The sequence below is a fragment of the Zonotrichia leucophrys genome, chromosome Z (assembly GCF_028769735.1).
Source record: "Zonotrichia leucophrys gambelii isolate GWCS_2022_RI chromosome Z, RI_Zleu_2.0, whole genome shotgun sequence".
Lineage (NCBI taxonomy): Eukaryota > Metazoa > Chordata > Aves > Passeriformes > Passerellidae > Zonotrichia > Zonotrichia leucophrys.
This window is the reverse complement of record NC_088200.1, coordinates 63,397,253-63,418,022: the sequence shown is the minus strand read 5'-3', so window position 1 is coordinate 63,418,022 and position 20,770 is coordinate 63,397,253. Positions and strand designations below refer to the sequence as shown.

Genomic DNA, 20,770 nt, shown 5'->3' with positions numbered 1-20,770 from the left:
CAGTCTTGGCAGAGGAGCTGAGTCCTGCCCTCTTGCCTTCCAATTCTGCCCTTTTACAACAATGAAGGAAATGATTCAGAGAAGAAGAGGCTAAAGGCAAATCCTGTTATGTGTTTCCCATGGTGACATCTGTAATCCTTCATCTTTATAGGTACTCTTTATAGTCCTTTAGAGAATAGGGACTGGGTAAGCACTCTGCAAGCAAATCATGGCTTTGTAAATATGTACAGTCCATGACAAAAATTAACTGACTACTCCAGGCATGCTGATGGCACACACCAACTGCACAACTGTGAAACACAGTGTGCCAACACTCTCTGTAAACTGCTCTTTGGTCTGCTCTTACATATTGTACTGGAAAGTCTTGCTGTCAACATGAAGTGAAGCCCTTGTGAGTGGAGGTCAAATAACAACATTTTCACATGAAAGAGACCTGGCACAAAGTAAGCTTTATCCTATTGCAACATTCAAGAGCTGTTCAATTGAGGATTACTGGTTGCTACAAATTAAATTCTACTACAGTGTCAGAAAAGGTCCTCTCAGCCTTAGATTCCCTTATTATGATTCCTATTATACACACTGTAGCCTTCTGGCTTTATGGACATTTCTTTTTGGAAACATGTGTTTTAAACATGCACCATACACGCTTTAATATTATAGATGGGGATTTCAGATTTACTGATTCCTTTTGTTTCTCTATTTTGTCTGCCACATTTTCTAAAACTCCCTTCTTTTCCTGATTTAGACAATGTCTCCTCAAAATCAAAACATCTCGTTGCTGGGTACATTTCCAAGATTAGCCAGTCCTGCTAACTCCTGAGCAGTCTCCTGTTGAACTGCACACGGATTGCGACACAATTCAGCATGAATTTGTGAGACACAATGTGTATCTGCAAAAAGTGTTCATTAATGATACCAACAGGCTTAATATATGCGCACTAGTAAGAAAGGTGCCTATTACCTTTCACTTGTAATCATTCCTCCCATTTCCATTTTCTTGTTATCTTTTTCAATCTTATCCAATCTAAACTGCAATCTCTTTGGGATTATTCTTTCATTTATCTATTCACTATGACAATAAAAGAATTACGCAGAACTAGCCACAAAATCAGGGGTGGAGCTTCTTATCACCAAGTTTCACATAGCTAAGTATTGAGCAGGAGGGAGTGGATTTTGGCAGGCTAAGGCAAAAAATAAATGGGCTTATCTTTGTCCTGCACTGTGATAAATCTTCCAGCCATGTAAAAGTGTCATCCAAGACCCAGATCTTCAGGATGTGAAAACTAAATGAAATATGAGTGTAGAGTATGAATCACTGGGAGCTGAGTCATCGACACAAGGAGTTTTGTAATATTAAAATATTTTCTCTCTTCGAAAAAGATCCTACTGAGTAAATACTTCAGTATATAATACTGATCCTCAGTAAATCAAAACCTGATTTGCTTATAAGCACATTTGAAACCAAAGCTCACTCACCCATGAAATCTACATTCCCAGTGCAGCATAATAGTGCCCTGGTTTATACTGGTATCTTCCAACTACCAGAACAAGTACCAGCCACAGCAAGAATGTTCATGTTAGCAAAAAAAAAAGGGAAATTGCTTGATCAATATAAGACTGCACAAAGCACAATGAAGGATGACATGAAGATCAGGGAATGGAGTAGCTGACTTATTTCGAAGAGTGAATTTTATCTTTGCTTTCTTGTATTTCAGTGTCTCCAGCATCAGCTGCAGGTAGGGACATAGCTACCCTCAGAAAATGACCATCAAAACTGAAGAAAGTCTTTGGTGCTTTGATTTTTTCCCAGCAGAAACAAAGATCTATGTTCCCCATGTGTTCCTCTGCTCTGTGTAATCTGTGAGCTATGAATTGCTTCTTTGCCTCTGGATGCCTGCCAAAAGAAATTATAAATGGGACTACTTTGTTGCTCAATCTTGCTCTTGTAGCTTTTAGTAATGTGCTGAACTTCCCAAAAGACATTTTACATTACAGCTGCTTCCTGAGTTTAACAATCCACCACAAAAGAACAGAAGGAACCTTTTAGCTCCCTTCACTACCTGCTATCTTATAGGACAGCTTAAAGAATAAAAAAGATCAAGAAGTTGTCTTTCAGGTAAAAGTTAGATAAATTATTGTTATAGCGAAAATTAAGTTCAAATTTTTAAAAACCCATAAAAATAACAAAAAAAACCAAACCAAACCAAAACAAAACAAAAAAAAACCCAAAAAACCACAAACCAAACCAAAACAAAAAATCCCAAAACCAAACAAAACTGTTTAAAACTGCGGTGTTGCCCATCAATTCCAGTTCACGGCACATACTAACAAGAAAATTTCTTTGGCTGAGTCTGTTGTTAATGAATAATCAAGGTATGTCTCTTTTACAGCTGAGAGTCGCATTCCTGAAAAGAACAACACAGTTTTGGAATAATACATAAAAAACAGGACACAGGCATGGGGCGCAGTTTATTGAAAACAGCCTAAAGCTTTTACATTTTTTCTGTCATTTGAAGTACCAAAGACTGTTCTTTCTTGTTTACTTCATGTTAGATAAACTCATAAGGGCAATAAACACACCAGAAATATCTCTATACGGACTTTTAGCTTGCTTTTTTCTGTTCAATTTACAAAAATACAAATTAAGCATTGTTAAGTTTGCATCTCTGAACAGAAATTTTAGTTTTATACTTTTGCTGTTCAAGAGTTCTCTCCAATAGTAATTCTTTGCTCTTGTTACCCTGCTCAGGTAGGGAGAGCTGGCGGGACTGAAACTTCAGCTGGACTTCCTCTAAGTACACACAACACACATTATGAAAACATTCCCTAATTTTCCAGTGCCGTGCAAAAGCTATAACCAATGTCATATTAGTTACTAACCAATGTCATATTAGTTGCATGGGAATTCTGACAGTTTTGAAACTTCTGACAGTGAGTGAGGCACCAAAATGATGACATGACATAACAACATTGCAGAAGACAATATGTCAGAGTCTTGTAACTATGCTCCTGTCCTCCCTGCAATACTGATGGAACATGCAATTAGGCTCTGGAAGTGTAACATCACCAGTGTTATGCAAACACTTATTACGTGACTGTATCATTCTTATACCTGTGCATTACAAATCATGCAGTGCAAGAAGCTTTCTCATTCAAATAACTTACTAATTTTATAATTTAACATCACTGTGTGGCATTGCAAGGAAACTATATACATGATGAATGGAATGGATGAGCATGAGAAAGTGGATGTCAGAATGGGATTACATGGCATGCTGTGAGGGTCCAAGTCTTGCTACTTTTCTGATCTTGAGTTTAAGGAAAGGGTGTTTGATTTTTAAGCACCTTCCTTTATGAACTTGGATTGAACTTCCCAAACAAAAAGTGCACAGCAGTGTGAGTTATTGTAGACCAAATAGGCCCAAGACGGGAGTTAGGAGTATTGCAGGAACTGCAGATGAAGCCTACTAACTAAAGTTGCTCTCTCCTGCTGACTTTCTGTCAACACAAAAATGACCCCTCCTCTCAAATAACAGTACAGGTGTCTCCAGTTGAGTAGAAGAAATGGCCTTAGATACTGCTACTGACACAGAACTGAAGGAGGGTAAATAAGAGGACACATGAAGGCACTGAAAACATATCTATGTACAAATTCATCTCAGACTGAGGGCACTCCCAGCACAAAAGTTCAGATGACATACATAACAGGGACGCAATACTCTTGTGAAACAGAAGCAAATGATGCTTGTCACTGCTGCTTGTCACTGTAAGCACAGTCCAGTGGTATTAGGGACACATGACAAACTCTTTCAGACAGCTATTGCCATATGTGAACTCTTTGCTACTGTTACAGCTTCCAAAGCTCTTCCCTAAGAACAAGGTAATTATATCCTGTTCTGACAGTTTATGCATATAAGCTGTTCCAGCTACATCAACAACCTAAGAATTTGCACCAGTTACATCTTCCACTTTTCCATTACTCTAGCTGTTAACATTAAATGCAATGTTTCAGCAGGAAACCAGGCAACAGCACTTTGATTAGTTTCTGTGGTATAAAAAAATCTGACCTGCTGTACTGCAGCAAACATAAGAGAGAACTCCAGAACAGAACATTAATTACCCTCTCACTACACCAAATAATTTGTTCAAATACATTCATAAGCTGAAACTTGACTTCAAAACATTTTGCAATAATTATGACACTTTGATCCATGATTCTGAAAGCATTTTCTGTTGTAATACATTACTCAAAGTCAGGCTTGGATAAGAATAAGAATTGGCATCAGAAGTGAGAAGACAACACTTTGATAAGGCAAAGCACATTGATTGCATACTTTTAGTTTTACCTCTGTTTCTTGGGCAACTAACATCCTCAAAATTGCCAGTCCCCAGAGTATATTAGACGCTGTCTGTTAATAAAATCTTGTGGCTACCATCAGTAACATACATTTTAGGACCTTTTCTTTAAAATAATCTATCCCTGCTATGAAGTACCTATAGAGTCTATTTTCTATGTGATAATTTCTTTTGTTTTCCCCTTAAAAAGTACCAAACCCTTGTCACTAGGTTTTACACATCCACATAAAGAGAAAGCATTGGTGCTTACAAATATTTACTAAATGCCACAATTTGGAAAATATTTTACTCCACAATGCTTACAATGTCAGCAATACAACACTTCAGTAAACAGTGGGTGATGGTTTTTCAGTAGCTAAACTTTTATGGCTTTTTAATGTCAGTTCAAAACAAGCCTCCCTCTGTGGTCTATCACATGTGGAAGATGAAGCCAAACAGATGACAAAAGTATGGAGAAACCAAGTAAAAATGCCCAGCAACTCATAGATGTTTTGAAATGTTAAAAGTAGCTTCCTATATCAAATTTACATAGCCTTTACATAGCCTTTACATCCAGTCTGGTCTCATGTCTCCTCCAACAGCCACCAATATGCATTGCATCTGCTGACAGAATAAATAGATAATACATGTTGGTCTGGCAACACCTAATGACTGGTGAAAGGTGAAGGGGAAAGAAATAAGTTTGTCATTATTGGTCCCCTTGAAGTTTTCTGACCATAATGCTGCCTTTAACCCCCACAAGCTGTTTGAAGGATAGTTTAAAAATTGTAGCCGGAATATTATCAGCATAGTCCCAAGCACAGACATCTTGACATCTCCTGAACTCAGATAAATTCTGAGCTTGATCATTATGTCAAAGATTCTGTCTAGTTAGAAAAACTGAACTCTCCTTGGAACTACCACTGCTGTTACAAAGCCTTGAAATACTTAATTGCAGAGCTGTACTTATTCTAGCTCTTAAAAAACATATAAAGTCTAGTTTTTAGAGGCCTTACACTATACCAGACATCACAGTTCCTGAGCGTATTCCAAATACCCATTAGTGTGCTATCTGATGTATTACATCACAGCCTTGCAAAAAACTGCATTTGTTTTGGATTTTAATGCCCAAGAATCTGTCAACACCTTAACAGTCTGGAAGTGTTCAGTGAACAGTTAAGCTTATATAAAAAGAATTCACAACCAGCTATTACTCCTTGTGAGATCATGATGTCAGTCCCTGCTCACTGCCCATTGTAGTACAGACTAGGACACCTACCTCATATACAAAGAATTTGTCATTGCAGGTTCTTACTTCCTTAGACTCTCCTGCTACAAGTATTTATTCAAGGCCCTCCATTTTAACAATCACAGGGGGCTGCTGATTCCTTTGACAGAGAGAAAGACCAATTTAATTTTGTTCTTTTTTCTCATTATTGCCTGAAGTGCTTGACAGAAAGAGCAGGTCATCCTTCCAGCAGCAGAGATAGAATTATTCAGTGCTCAGACTTGCTCCCCTGCCCTCCCATCTGTAAGTCCCATTTGTAAACGCAGTAGAAACTCCTGAGATGGTATCTGAACTAGAGTCCTGTCATTAATCTGATAGTTAACTGGCTTTCAGAGCTGGAAGATACTATGACCTGTCAAACTTAGTACGCGGAATGTCAACAACTTGGCTTCATTTCAGCTCAGACCAGAAGATGTTGAGTCTGACTGTGACAAGAAAGCATCTGGAGAAGCTCTCAAACATCTCTGAAAATCCCATTTATCCAGGAAAACTGCTCCATCATAGTTACAATAGCCAAAACGTTCAGATAGTTTCTAGGTACACCTGTGCTTTTCACTGCAACACCAGAAATATCTTCCTGCAATTCCTACATGAAAAAAATATTATTTTCTCAGTGATTTAGTGCATATCAATGCCATTAAAGCCATTTAGAACAGGCTACAACAATGCATTCTCCCTGTTCAGGAGACTTATGAAAACTCATGGGATGTAACACTTCCTACCACTATCAGCATCTCTTTGTTTCTGTTACAGTTTTATATCCTGATTAATGTATTTTGCCAGGTTTAACTGAAGTGCTACTGTAAAAAATTGCTAAACATTAGCCAAAGTCAAGACATCTGGAGACACAAATCATATTTCTGTTATTTACTACAGTTACTCATTTTATGTGCAAAAATGTTCAGTAGAAGAGATCTCCATATTTTAACCCATACATAAGTCTCCTAAGTAAAAAAGCATATGTCACTCAAGCAAACAGATTTTTACTAAACTTTTACATTAGAATGCAACACTTGATAAGCTGAGCCTCACAGATTTGCTTTAGCATTCTATTAACTACCTCAGTCTACAAATACATCACAATTATTTGGCTTAACAAATTAAAATTTCAACTGTTATTCAAAATGTGTTAATTTGCTGTTCATTAAAAAACCAGCGACAATAGGAATAAATACTGTGACTTTAATTAATAAATACTGTAATGCTGAAGCACTTAGCTTCTCCATGTCCAAATCCCAAGACACTTTGTTCAAGATGACTGCTCAAGATGTTAGGGCAGTTTTGGTCAGCCAGACCTGTCCTGGAGAGAACTATTCAAGCTATTTACAAATACTTACTGAAGTCAAGAGAATAAAAAAGCTGCAGCTTATCACCAACGCCATGTTAGCACTATGAATAGCCTGACTGTTGCCCTTTTTATTAAGAATTTCATTAATACCTAAATTTTCACAGTTCTGGATACACAGGAGAAAAACAAATGTAAATGCCTCAGCTCCATCATCAAATGAGCTCACAGAAACTAACAACCACTACAAATATTTAGCAAGTGCAGAAAATATGCATGAAACAATGCCTGAGAGGCTTAGTTGGTGTAATAACCACACTGAGACTTGGAAAACTGTTCTTCAGTAAAGAGAACCACCCAATAACACATGCAAATTTTGTGTTTATCTTTGCTCCTTTTGCAGTTTTCTGTTTGGTTTCCTCCACTTAAACACAATATCTGGTTTCATATAATTCCTGTTTGATTTGTTATATCACTAAGGACATTGCAGATGTACCTTCCCTGAATCTGGACCTCTGTATTTCACAGCATTGTACTCTTACGATAGTTCACAAACGTTCTAAAACCTTAAAATTCAATCCCTGCATTCCTCCTGTTGCCTTGGCTGTATGTTGCAGTGAGACCTTCCTAAAACACATAGTAGAGGAGTGTATCCTCGACCTCTTCAGCCACCCTGCTGTCAGCATGTTGCCTCCTTTCTCTTTTCAACTCCTCACCTTTCCTCTACTGGCAGCTTGGGTGAAAGACGAGCTCTTTCTCAGAAGGTGTGGATGTCCCATCCCAGTAAGTGTTTAAGGCCATTTTGGATAAGGCCTAGAAGTGTTTAAGGCCAGGCTGGAGAGGGCTTTGAGCAACCTAGTCTAGTAGAAGACAGATATGCCCATGGCAGGGAGGCTGGACTAGAGGATCTTTTGAGGTCTCTTCCAACCCAAACCATGCTGTGACCGTATGGTGCAGGTATCACAGAGTCCTGCAACATGACAGTGTCCACTCACACATCACAGTGGAGCAAGCTACTATTGAGCTTGTAGAGGAAATGTTAAACATATAGAGTTTCCCAGCAATGATCCAGATGCCATCTAGGCTTGTGTAATTAAGCATTAAGTGCACATAGTCCACTGATCTGGTCCGAGAGCTGCAGCATTTAATGGAGGACAGTATTTCAGATGTGTGTCTCTATGTGAGGTGCTGCCCTTAAGCATTATATATTAGCATTATATATTTCCATTAGGCAGAATATATTTTGCCATAACCTGGCAAAAGTTTAAGACGGCAGAGACAGGAATGGCAGCATGACAACACAGTAAGGAAGACAAGGATGTTGAGCTCTTTTTAATGGCACATGCTCACTGCAGAATGGTGTTTCTAGGCCAGAAATGCAACCCAGGACTGCTGGGAGTAAACCATCCAACTTCACACTTTGCATGTATCTGAGTTTAGAGACAGGCTTGGTAGCTAAGCCCTTCCCCAGCCTGAGCAATGAAACACACAGCACTCCTCCATGCACTGAAATACAGAGCACCTATATTGACTGTACAGGGACCCTGACAATAAACTCCTTGAATTAAACAATGTATGTCTCTTCCTAGTGATTAAAAACACACATTTTTTTAATCCAGAATTTCTTAAGCTTCCTACCTGTGCAGAACAGAAAGGACTGTTCAGATTTAGACTCAAGTCACCATAACTAACTGTCCCAGGAATTTTTGGAAATACTGCTGCAGTTGTCTCAGACAGGTAAGTCACTTCACTGAGAAACACTGAAACAAGTATACCTATTTTGCCTTGCACTCTCTGAGGCAGTGCTTTATGCTTTCACCACATTTCTCCAGCTACCATACCTGTGGCAAAGTATTATACTACATTATCCCACTACAAAATATCTTAGACCAATTTTCTTAATGAACAATAACAAAGCTTTCATCTTACAGGTATCACAGAATAAAAACATTTCACTCCTGTTAAGTTTTTATGTGTCTCCAGGATTGTCGGTGGCTAGCACATCTTTATAAGGTCACTTTTAAATGAGTTTCCTCGACCATGCACATGGGCTGGAGTCACCTTCTAGTGTCACTCACTCTGGTGCCTACTCTGGTTAGTACAAGGCGAGGTTTGCAAATGTATTTCAAAAAGCATTCTTAATAATACAATGGCATTACTTATTTACTTGAACTTCTTCCAGGGCTTAGTGAGATACATGTGACAGAAGTATTCTTCATACCAAAAAACAAGAAAGAAAAAAAGGCAAAAATATTACCTAATACTTCCTCCTCAACAAACAGGATTTGGAAAAACAAAATCTTTAGTGTTATATGCCAATGACCACATACCATAGATACACGGTTTTTCTAGGAAGATGGAATGATAATTTGCAGTATTTGGGAACTATTAAACAAGTTCACAAAACTTCTGTGTCAGCATAATCATTTAGTTGTCATGAAGTTTTTATTTTCTCTCAAAAAGAAAGCAAATAAAGCAGCAAAGAAAATACATCAAAATTTCATTAAAGCATTGTACTTTTATTTCAGGGACTATCACTAAAGCCAATTTCCCTTATGAGATTTTTCCCTTCTGACAGACTTTGGGCTAATACAAAGATCTCTTAAAAGGAGATACCTGGAGATCTGAAGCCCTTCATTTTCAGTCCCTGTGGGATTTTTCTCCCTACACTTTGCTCTTGCAAGAGAAAACTGTTATCCTAGATGTGTGACAATGACAGCCCCTAGTGGAACTCAGTTGTGTCCACAGCAGCCTTTCACAAAACCTCTTTCACAACCACTGCTGGATTTGCAACACATGGGCGGACATTTTTCTACAAGTAATGAATCAATATGGCAACCTGTCTTCATTTTTCACTCACTCTAGTTAGAAATTAGCTATGTGCCCTGTGTCATCAGTTTTTTATTCTTCTCTCATCACCATTTTTAGACTTACACTACTAACTATATTTTCCAGCTTTTTTTCTGGAATGAAAGTTAGTATAAGGTTTTATTGCTTTTATCATTACGCTAATTCACAAGTTTAAAAAAATCCATTTGTTCTTTGTTTTCACTTGAAGTGTTATGGCATTACTTACTGGCAGATGCTTACTCAGATGCTCTGAGATGGCTTCTAGATAACTGAAGGGGAATTAAAGCCTTCGACAGAAGGTGCAACTCTTGCCTGGTTGTGGAAGTGTCCATTTCTCATCTGGCTGAGTCTCCTTGTCCTGCTCCGGTGGTAGTATGCACATTGTCTCTCAGACACGCATGGTCTCCTTGAGTCTGTCTCCCAAGAGCAGAGTTCAGCAAGCTTGGTCTGCAGCAGGGGCTGCTCCTGAGGAAAAGACCCCAAGGCACAGGTGGAGTTGGGCAGGCAGAGGAGGGGCTGTGGACAGACTGCTCACACAGGGTGAGAAGCAGGTGGTGGTCTCTCCAGTGCCTCCCCTCCCTGAGAGCATCCCTGTGTCCCTGCAGGCTGCCACATGTGGGCTGCATCAGCCTTTTAGGCAGGGCTGCTCCATATCTGGGCTCATGTAGCATGGCTGGAGGCCATGAGCATAGCTGGGGCTTCACACCCCTCCTCAAGTCATGAACACTAATCCTGACCCTGAAGGGAAAGAAGGGGCTGCACCAACATGCCCTGGCACAGGGCAGCAAGAGTCGCTGTCCCCTGCCTCAGCAGCCAATATCTCGCGGTGCTTTTCCCAGGAAAGGGAGTGACCCCAGGAAGCATGCAGGGAGGAGTGTGAACACCAGAACGTTGCAGGCCATGCAGTGGCACTGTAGCAGCTTCTGCACCACGCAAATACGCCCTCACCTTTCCTGTTCAGCCTGGGGCATCTGTGCCAGGGGCCTGAACCTTTGCCAACACCTTCTCCTTCTCCTGGGGATGGGGTGGGATCATCTTAGCATGGGTAAAACATGCATTTCTCTATATTCCAACTTGAGAGGATCACTTCTGAATGAAATATTTCAATTGGAAGTTAGTGGGTTCTGCATTGTGCCTACTTGGCCTAACAATTCATCTCCTCATCCTCAGAGAACGGAATTAAAATATATTATAAATATATAAATACCAAGAAAACTATCAGTTACCAGCATTTGCATTTTTCTTATGAATATCTGTCTAGGAAACACTAGCAAGATGCCTGTGAATGAGTTAAACCCATCCTCAGAGTTTAAAAAAAAAAAAAAATGAAAACTCCAGTTACCCCCAATAGCAGTAAAGAAACCATCTGTCATATGCTTTTTATTTAACTTTCTCACTCAATGGAATCTATAAACACTGATGGAATTCCTGGAACTAGAGTGAAAAGCATAAATTTTGTTTTCCACAGAGAAACCAACCCTCATGTGGAACTGAACCTGCAATGAGTTCTTAGAGGAGATGCATTTTTCCAGACTCCCCAAACTATTATACCAAGCAGCTCAAGGCACCAGCTGCAGCATTGCCAAGGTGTTTTGCACTTTGGATGGGTTCTCTGTGGGTATCCACATCCATGGCAAAAGGAGAAGGCATGGACGGACAACTAAATGGCCTTGTGTCACCAACAACAGCAAGGTGTCATTTCAGCGAGCAGAAGTGTTGGACCTATTTACGAGCTATGGTGGTGTGAGGCAGGGGAGGGGAGATGAGGCCTTTGCACAGCTACTCCTGAAATCTTTGTCATTCCAGGGACTAGTCAAGAGTCTGGACACTGCAGAAATCTGACACTAAACTGCCTTCTGAGAAACACCGTTCAACAGGCAGCAGCTTGAGGTTTCCGAGAGCAACCTAGGCAACTACTAAAAGAAAAAAAAAGAAAAAAAAACCCCAAAAAACCAAAACAAACCCACTCTTTTTTCCCGTAAGCCGACTGTCACTGACATTCCACTGGTTTTCCGAACATAGAAGAGTAAGTATTTCTGCGTAGTAAGTCGTGGCCTCGTTCTATTTCTCTTCCCCGGGTAACAGGCAGCAGATCAGCCGTTCCGATGTGATCCCTTTAAAAATTAACTCGGTCCCGTCCTTTTAACTTCTTCTCCCATGCAAGCTGCTACCCGCGGAACAGAAGTAGTTACTTAACTGCTTTTACTTATGCATTTACTGCTTTAAAAATATTTTCAGCTTCGAAAAACACGTAAGCTTTCCTATCGGCCAACTCCTGAGGATTCCCCTTTGTCCATGCAGCCATTAGGGACGCTCCGCTTCCTGAGGGAAGGGCGGGAGGCGGGAGCAGCGGCCCCCAGTCAGAGGGGAAAAGCACGGCGCGAGAGCCAATCAGAGGGGAACACTAGGGGAGACCGCCAATCAGATGGCTGGGTTCCCTGTCCCTAGCGGGCGGGGCGAAGGCGCCGCGGTGCTGAGGGAAGGGCCGTCGTGGCGGCGTGAGGGGCTGAGGTGGGTCGCTGTGGTTCGTTCCTGTTGGTAGATTTAAAAACATTTGATGCTGGCAGAAGTTCCTCATCCAGAATATTTCGTTTACGGAACGTGGTGTTCCCTCGAGTCCTTGGAGAATGAAGCAGGGTCATACTCGTTGTTTTTGGTTTCAAAAGTTTGAAGACTTCCTTGTAGGCTCACAGACTGGTATTTCTAGGTCCCACTTTTTCAGTTTTAAATTGGAAATTTGGAACGTACCTGGACTCAGTGGTTTTTTTTTCTTACTGATTGACACACCCTTAAGGAACTAGTGATACCTGGAGTGAGTACTGAGCAGTTCGCTACTTCTAGCGTATTCATTCAAATTTTATCACTGGGAGTAGTAGTAACAATTCTATAGCCAATGCTTGAATTATCCCATGGTTATATTGCTATAAAGAAGTTTTAGTCAGTGATACATATCAGTTATGCTAAGGTGCAGTTCTGTCCACTGCCCTCCAGCACTTAAGGTGTGGATCCATCCCTGCTTACCAACCCATCCCTGCTTGCTCCACTCTCCCACACCAAGTCTGTTGGATGTAGATCTGATGGAGCGCCCAGCAGGCTGTCCAAAGGATTTTCTCTACGATCATGTGATTTTGGCCCACTGCTTCAAGCTATCCACACTCCTTCCCTTAGAAAGTTCCCTTCTACTTTGTTCTCAATATGATTTTGTATATCTTTTTGCCTTTTTTGTTTCTTTGCCTGAACCTACCTTTTTACTTCTCCTGCACTACTTTTCTCTGTCCAGACTCCATTCAAGTAACCAACTACCCCCTAGTTACCTTTTCCTCCACCATAGAATTGGTTCAAATTCTATTACATTCATATCTGTAATTGGTATTTCCAAATTTGTAAGGTAGGCAGTTTTTTAGCCTCATGTCCTGATACTTACTGATACATACAGGAAAATTGCCTTCTGTCACAGGTTTTCTTTATGGTGCTACAGTTCATTTTATTAAAATTAAATTACATAATGCACTTTTTTATGTAATTATCTGAGTTTGAGTCTTCCACCTATTTTCAATTAAGAAAAAGTACTGTATTACAGTATATCCTATTTTGTATTCACACTGTGTCTCTAGCCTTGTATAGTGTTTGCCTTTCTCCTGGTTCCCCTCAGAAGCATCAACTCACTTAGAGACCTGGTGCTCTCAGCTAGCTTATACAATATCTCCTTTTTTCTTGTGAAACTGGAAGAAGGGGGAAAGCCCCCTCACAAATACATGGGGCAGTGGGAAGTTAGTAGTCTAGACAGTTGAATTAGTGCCGTTAAAAACAAATTTATAATCCATAAGAAAAATCACTGAATCAGTTAATTTAAGAGTTATTACTTAAGGGAGATAATTTGTATTGCCTACATTCTCTTAATGGTTCTAGAGGTTTTCTGAGAAGTAAACACCAAGAAGCATAGCTAAAAAAATAAAAAACCCCAGTTCTTTCAGAAAGAAATCAAATGTTCATGGTCTGTAGTTGGTCTGTTACATCCTTCCAGAGGAAGATTATTGAATGCTTTGTGTAGCCTTCTGCTACAGCACATTCAGTCCATTGTGCATGTGCTAGACATTATTGAAGCTATTCATGTTGAACCTGAAATTCGACCTCCTCTTTCAACATTTTGAGGTGATATGAAAAGTTTTTAACTGATCCATATTCTGTATGTCTTCCAGACAACTGAAATGCTGAGAACATCACAAAACAAGATGTTTGCAGCTTTGAAGTATCACTCAACAGACTATTTATACGAGGTATGGTTTTATTGTTTCTCTTAATAGTCTGAACAAAATATAGCAAATTCAGTGAAATTGAGAAAGGATTGTGCTAAAAGATTGAGTGCGCATTAAAAAAGAAAACAAGAATACTTTTTTTCAAATTCTTGTTGAGAGAGGTTTTTGTGTTGCACTTTGTGGGATAACACAGTGAAGTGATTACAGGCTTTTTTAATAAAAAAATTTAGGTACAATTTTGCACAGACTGTAGAACATGAGTTACTTTTAGTGTCTGTTGCATTTACTTATAATGATTTACTTATTATGCACATACAAGTTTCCTGTTTAGAGCTTTCTTTGGAGAATACACTGTTAAATTAAATTAATTACTTTCTGGAGAAATAATCCAACTTTTTAGCTACTTTGGTGTGTATTAGAATAGTGATAAATAATGCTGTATTCCTTAATGATTGTAGGGAAAAGTTTTTGCAATGTTTTATATTAAATTCATGGAAAGGAGATTTTTTTTTTTTCTCTCACAAACGATGACTATTTTACAACCTCTTATCCCCAAAGTATCCAGTCATAACTGGTTTTCGCTTACTTATATTTTCAAAGAAAGGCCACAGACCAAATACGAGACTTCTCTTGCAGAGGAGCAGAGGGGCGCCTTGCCAGAGGGGCCATTTGTGGTGTGTGAGCAGAACAATGTAGGGAGACATGAGGCCTTCAGGAGTTCAGGGGGAGCAGAAGGACACTTGGAGGCGCTCCTAGCACTTAACTGCAGAATTGCAGCCTGGGAAGTGGTCCGGCTGTAGCACTTGTGGTTGAACTGCGATCCAAATTATGAAACATCGCCCACATGCCTTTCTTTAGGGTACAGCAGCTGTTCTGTATAGTGCCTGTGTCTGTCCCTGCTGTTTTCTTAGATTGTAGCAACCAGAATTTCTTTTTCTGTTGTAATTCCTGCAGTATGCAGTCTGTCATGCAGTGTTTGTGTGGATATCTTCTCAATGTAGTTCCATTCAGCTTGATCACCAGTTGTTTCCATGTTGTCTACAAATCAAAAATAGGTGTGTTAGCAAAACATGTCGTGGGCTTTATGCAAAAGAGAATTACATGGCTTTTCTTGCCCAAGTTTTGAGGAGGATGGTTCTGACATCAGGACAATGGAAAACTTTTAGAAGAGAAATGCTGAGGGACCTGCTGAATGGCTGCTCTGGAGCAGAGTAAATCTCACTCTGTGGTGCTACCACAAGGGGCCCATGGATGTTGTATACATTTAAAGGTATACAGATCTGACTGTGCAAGGGAGATGCTGTGCTCGGACTGCAGTATCTGGTTCCACTCTTGTGCCTAGTTGCTGCCCTCTAGAAAAAGCTACATTGGTATTTCCTCTATCAATTGCCCTTGACTAAAGCTTCCAGGTTTTAGGAAACACTGGAATTCAATGACCTGATATCAAACTGCTTCCTGCGCATAGCTCACTCAAGTGGATGCAGAATCCTGCTCCTAATGTACTTGTTATGCACTTATATCAATTCCAGGTGTAGTTTTTCCAGCTTCTCTTTATAAGTATCTTTGAAGAAAGATACTTTCAGTCATCGTAGACACAAGAGTTACATGCTTCACGCTCCTGAGTGTTGTAGGTGTGTGTGATTGCAAGTCATCTTGGTAATGCAGGTTTTTCTAGTGTTATAAGAAAACAATACATGCAAACTGAGTGGAACTGGGATAATATTTTTCAGTTGGAAGAAAAATGTGCAGAGACCTTTATATTTTCTTGATGAACAGGGGTAAATATGTACCGATTGAATGCTACAGCTATTAATAATGGCCTTGAAAAATACTTTTATATATTTGAGAATGTCAAGAAAAATTGTGTTTTATCAGACTTTATAAAGTGAACTAATCTAGCTTAAACTTTACGCTTTGAACTGTTTCATTTAAAATATTTTGTAAAATGCACCATTTTCCTGATGTAAGGCTATTACCTGTGATAATAGCTCTAGGATGTATTTCTTCCACTTCACAGATATCAGTGACAGAAAACAATTTTATCTATTAAGCTAAAGTTAGCCTCAGTAAAACTACACAGTGGTGTTTCAAATTTCTTTCCGATCTCTGTTTTATTATTGTATATACTTACTTGTTCAACAGCTTCTACACTAGCAGTAGCATTCTTCTTTATCCTATGTGTCCTTTGACAACTTTTATGTGCTAATTCTGACAGCTTCTTTTAATGAAAAGAAGGGTTATCCATATCATTTCCTGTTCCTGTTATCTCTATTAGGAAATTTACTAGCTGCCCATTATTTTATGATAAATGCAGTTGTTTCAGCAGTAACTTCAATACTGATTACCTAAACTGATACATGGCCAGTAACATGTAGAAGACATTGTCTAGCTGCCCATAGTTGTCTGATTCTGTCTTGTTTATTCAGAATTTGTGAAAGAGATCAGTGAGGAAATGCCATGCTTTGATTTAGGCAAGAAAAACTCCATTGGATCAGATCTGTTTTTTCACAAGAGCCTTTTAAGGAAAAGATGCTATGATGGCAGGAGTTTTTGGATTTTTAATTAAAATTAACTAGCATTTACAGAATTGTAACTATCCCACAAAGGATTAAATAGAAATTGAAAAAGGATTTGTATTCATGCAGTGGCAGTATTTGTTTTCATTGCTTCCCATGTGTGTGTTTGTTTGTCGATCTTGGTTTATTTTGGTTTGTGGTTTTGGGATTTCTTTGACCCTAGGTTTTCTCTTTTCTTTTAGGAAGGTTTGAAAAGTACACCAATAGCATGGTTAATCTGGTTGCAGTCCAAATCAGTGAAACATTTCAAATATTTGTAGTCTGTCACCTGAGATTTCTAGCAGTACAGGCAAAATTTGGCTTGACAGCATATGTTGGAATGGCTGGGCAGTTCTGAGAGCCGAAGCAACACAGCTGAAGTGAGGCAATGGGTTTACAGCTAGAGAAAAGTTTCTGGTTTCATTCACTATGTTGTTCCACATGACTATAGCTAGTTCTCTTTTCCAATATGCCTTTAACTCCGCAGACTTTTAAAGAACAACTTCTTTCTTCTTCTTTCTATAAACTCATTAAACACAAATGTGTAAGTATAATTTTTCTTTGCTTCCTGAACTCACTGGTTATTCTTTGGTTCTGTGCTCTATTGCATAAGTACTAGGCACGGGTTTCTGTGACAAAAGAACTGTAAGGTAGTTTATTGAACTTGGATTCAGTGAAAAGTTACTAAACTTGCCACGTAAAGTATTTCATTCCAGAATTCAATTGATTACTGTCCCTGGTTTTAGAGAAAATGAAAGGCTTTAAAAGGGCTTTCATTAGCTCATAATGACACATGAAAGACAGGAGGCCTTAGAATATTAAAAGCGCTTGAAACAGCAATAGTAGGAATGATTGTTTCTGGTCAGCTTATCCATGTGTCCATTCAGGGGACCATTCCAAGTGTTAAGATAGGCACTTGTAATTGCACATTCAAAGCTTAGTTAAAGTTTAGCTAAGTGTATGTTCAATTCTGCATATTCAGACAAGTAGATTAAAAGTTAAATAGCAAATCAGGTAGATGTTAGTATCTTCTCTTAAGAAGAATAAAACCCTTGAAAGCTGTGGGAATGTTTGAAGAGGCAGTACACATAAAGAATGGAGCTATCTCTCTCATGATTTTATCTCATGCCTTTTTTTTATTCAGAGCATGGCAAGGCAGAAGTTTTCCATCTGGAAATTATCCCTTTGCTTTCCTCCCTGTTTGCATCAAGATGAAAAGTATCATCTCAATGGACTCTTTGCTGATGATAAGTATAGGAAGCCATGGACTAGAAGTATGTAATATAATCCTTAAGTTTAGTTTAGATTTACTGTAGATTAAAAAAAAAAGATTATGTTTATCCATAATAAGATAAATCTTATAAAAAATATTCCAGACATAGCACTATGCCCTTTCTTATACCTCTTGAAGGTAGAACATCTTCATTGTCCAACTTGAGGCAAATGGGTAATGGATATTTATTTGAGTATATTATTTTATATGAGGCATCATAAATGAGATGACATTTGATTAGTTTGTAGAGTTCTCTGGATAGATTTCTTTCCAGAGAAATGATTATGGAAGAAAAGCAATGATCAGAGATAAGTAAAATACCAAACCTGATTAGCTGGGAGAGGTTTGGAAGATGATGCTGAGGTTATGAGATGTGGCAAAAAAATGAGGTCTTTGAATGACAAAGGGAAATACATGCATAAAAGTGTTTGCATCTTTCTTGTGCATTTGTACTACCTTTGCTAATGGAAACTAAAGGTGTTGTTTCTTCTATGCATCATGTGTAAAGTTTGATTAACCTCTGCAATAATTTAATCAATATATAAAAATTAATTTTAATATTTTCTGCATGAATGTTTTTCTCCTTTTCATCTTAGTTGGTTCAACACAGAACATGATGGCTATTTCAGTATTGGATCAATGGAAGAGAAGTTTACCTGTGGAGGATTTCCTGGAAAAGTCAGTAACTTTAAGTTAAAAACATTTATGATTTCTTTGATGTCACTCAGGTATTTTGTGATTTATGCACTAATGATGAAAACAGAATATGAAGATGTTTCCTGATAGTAGCAAGTGTGCTTGAGCTGTACACTGTATCAGATAACTTAAAGATAGGTTTTTCCACTAAAAGTAGCATTGTGTTTTTATGGAGTTCACTGGTTCTTTATGTATTTTTTAATGGTTGTGTCATCTATTTATGACATTGGAGAAAGTCTCTGAAAACTGCATGAACATGAAAATAAGCTGTTTCCCCTCTCCTCTCTAAGACAGTTATCTTAAGTAACTGTACAAGCATAGCTATGTGACTTGAAAATATTTTTCCATACTTAGAATAGTCTGCATTAAAATATTTGCCATTTTCTACAAAAGCCTTACTAGGACTTTGACTTTGGAAGAGGTGGTCTGTGTATTCTCAAAATAAGCAACTCAGTTAGGTTTGTTCTATCTATAAAACTGTCGTGACACCGAGTGATTTCAGTGAAGTTCTAACTTGGGCAATGTTTTAAGGTTCATGGATTTTCAGACACTTATGCCATGTGAAACTTTGGATATTAGTTATTATCAGTACCGCATAGTTATTACTTGTGAAGTATAGTACTTATAGCTTTAAAATACTTTCTGAACTACAGTCAAAATATTGTAAAATAGGTGATTTTTTTAAGATGGGTAGCACAGATTCCCCACTATTGCTGTTTACACATGAAGTCCTGTACTGAATTTCAGACATGTACTTCTACACTGATTGTTCTTATGAGCCTTACCTTTAGATGACTAGCAAAGAGCAAGATGATGTAATGCTAAGTATTATTAAAATTATTAATAAATCAATAGGATGCAAAATTGAGAAATCAGTTATCTGAAATAAGAATAGTAAGTACAATAATTGTAGATGAGCTGATTTGGGTGCTTCAGAAATGTCAGCACTTGTCAGAGTTACTATATTGTTGCAGTCCATTTATATAGGTAGCAGAGCATTAAAACATATTTTAATAAATGATTGTAACTGTTTTGTCCAGATGCATGCTTAGCTCAGGAAAATCATGGGGTTTTTTTTCCTTTCTGTGGTCAAATGATGTTCCTACTTATTTGGCAAACAGTAGGGAGGCTTTCTTAATAAATAACAGTAGTACTGAGGTTAGTATGAAAAGTTGCAGGAAATAGAAGTGGTTTTGTTTCTTCATTTACCCCGTCTTTTTCCTATTGCTGTTACTTCCTGTCTCTTCATGGTTTTTGAGAAAAAAGTGTACATTTAACCCTGCAGCAAATTTTTATCACAAACCTTATGACATCAATAGGTTTGATTTTTTTTTTTTGGTGCAATTTTATGCTGGGTGTAAACTTAAAGGATTTTTCTTGCGGAAAAATTGAACATGTAGTTTGACCAAGGATCCAGTGAATAGAAAGAACCCTAAATTCCAATCTTCTTCAGTAAATATGGTGATTATCAAAGTTCTTAGAGCATCTAAGTGCTGTTGATTCACTGAGGAGTCAGGGAAGTTACAACATTGATTTTGCTACAACTTTAGCATCAGGCATTTTCTTTGTGTTTTTTAGGAAACCTATCTCCTCTGTAGAGTTTCAGAGTAGTAATGATTTAATAGAAGTTATTCCAAGTTCAAATCCTTGCTCTCAGACTGACACAGAAGAATCTTTTTTACTTATGAAGAATGGTTTTAAGGAAGACTCCACCCAAGACAAATATTTGAAGATCTATTATGCCACTGAATTTAAAGAACCACAACAAGGTAAAATGTTCAATTCGCTGCTTTCTGAGTTTTGGTTGAGTAATCTTGTTAACTTTTGTAATTTTTTGCACATGTTCCAGAAACATTGATGAAATCATTTGAGTGTTCCAAAACTTTGCAGTTGCATAAGGTATAACCACTAAAGACAGATTTATTCCCTGGAGAAGCAGCGTTTGTTTTAATAGCTCAAGAGAGATGGCTCTCTGGGCTGGGAGTGCCCCTGGCTGGGTCATGCCCAGCCTCTCACACCCCCCAGTCCTGCTCACAGGGCTGCTCTTGATTTGTTCATTCCCCAACTTGTGTTGATACAATATCATCTTTCTTGAAATCACAGTAATTTGCAACCTTTTTCTTAATTTTTTTTCTTTGTAGTTAGGGAACTCTAATTAGATTGAGAGGAGTGAGTGCATCATTTAAAATTGCAATGAGCTAAGTTTCTTGGCCAGAACCTACTTCACAAGTT

At 38.5% G+C, this 20,770-nt stretch overlaps 1 protein-coding gene across 1 annotated transcript in view; it reads left to right on the top strand.

The window, feature by feature from the left end:
- The first annotated feature begins 12,210 nt into the window (after positions 1–12,210).
- Positions 12,211–20,770, top strand: part of SHOC1 (shortage in chiasmata 1) — a 47,525-nt gene continuing 38,965 nt past the window's right edge. Inside the window, exons 1-5 of the mRNA XM_064736797.1 lie at positions 12,211–12,269; positions 13,958–14,035; positions 17,714–17,843; positions 18,439–18,520; positions 20,117–20,307. Coding sequence (XP_064592867.1) covers positions 13,967–14,035; positions 17,714–17,843; positions 18,439–18,520; positions 20,117–20,307 — 472 coding nt within the window. The 5' untranslated portion in view covers positions 12,211–12,269; positions 13,958–13,966. The remainder of the gene's footprint in view (positions 12,270–13,957; positions 14,036–17,713; positions 17,844–18,438; positions 18,521–20,116; positions 20,308–20,770) is intronic.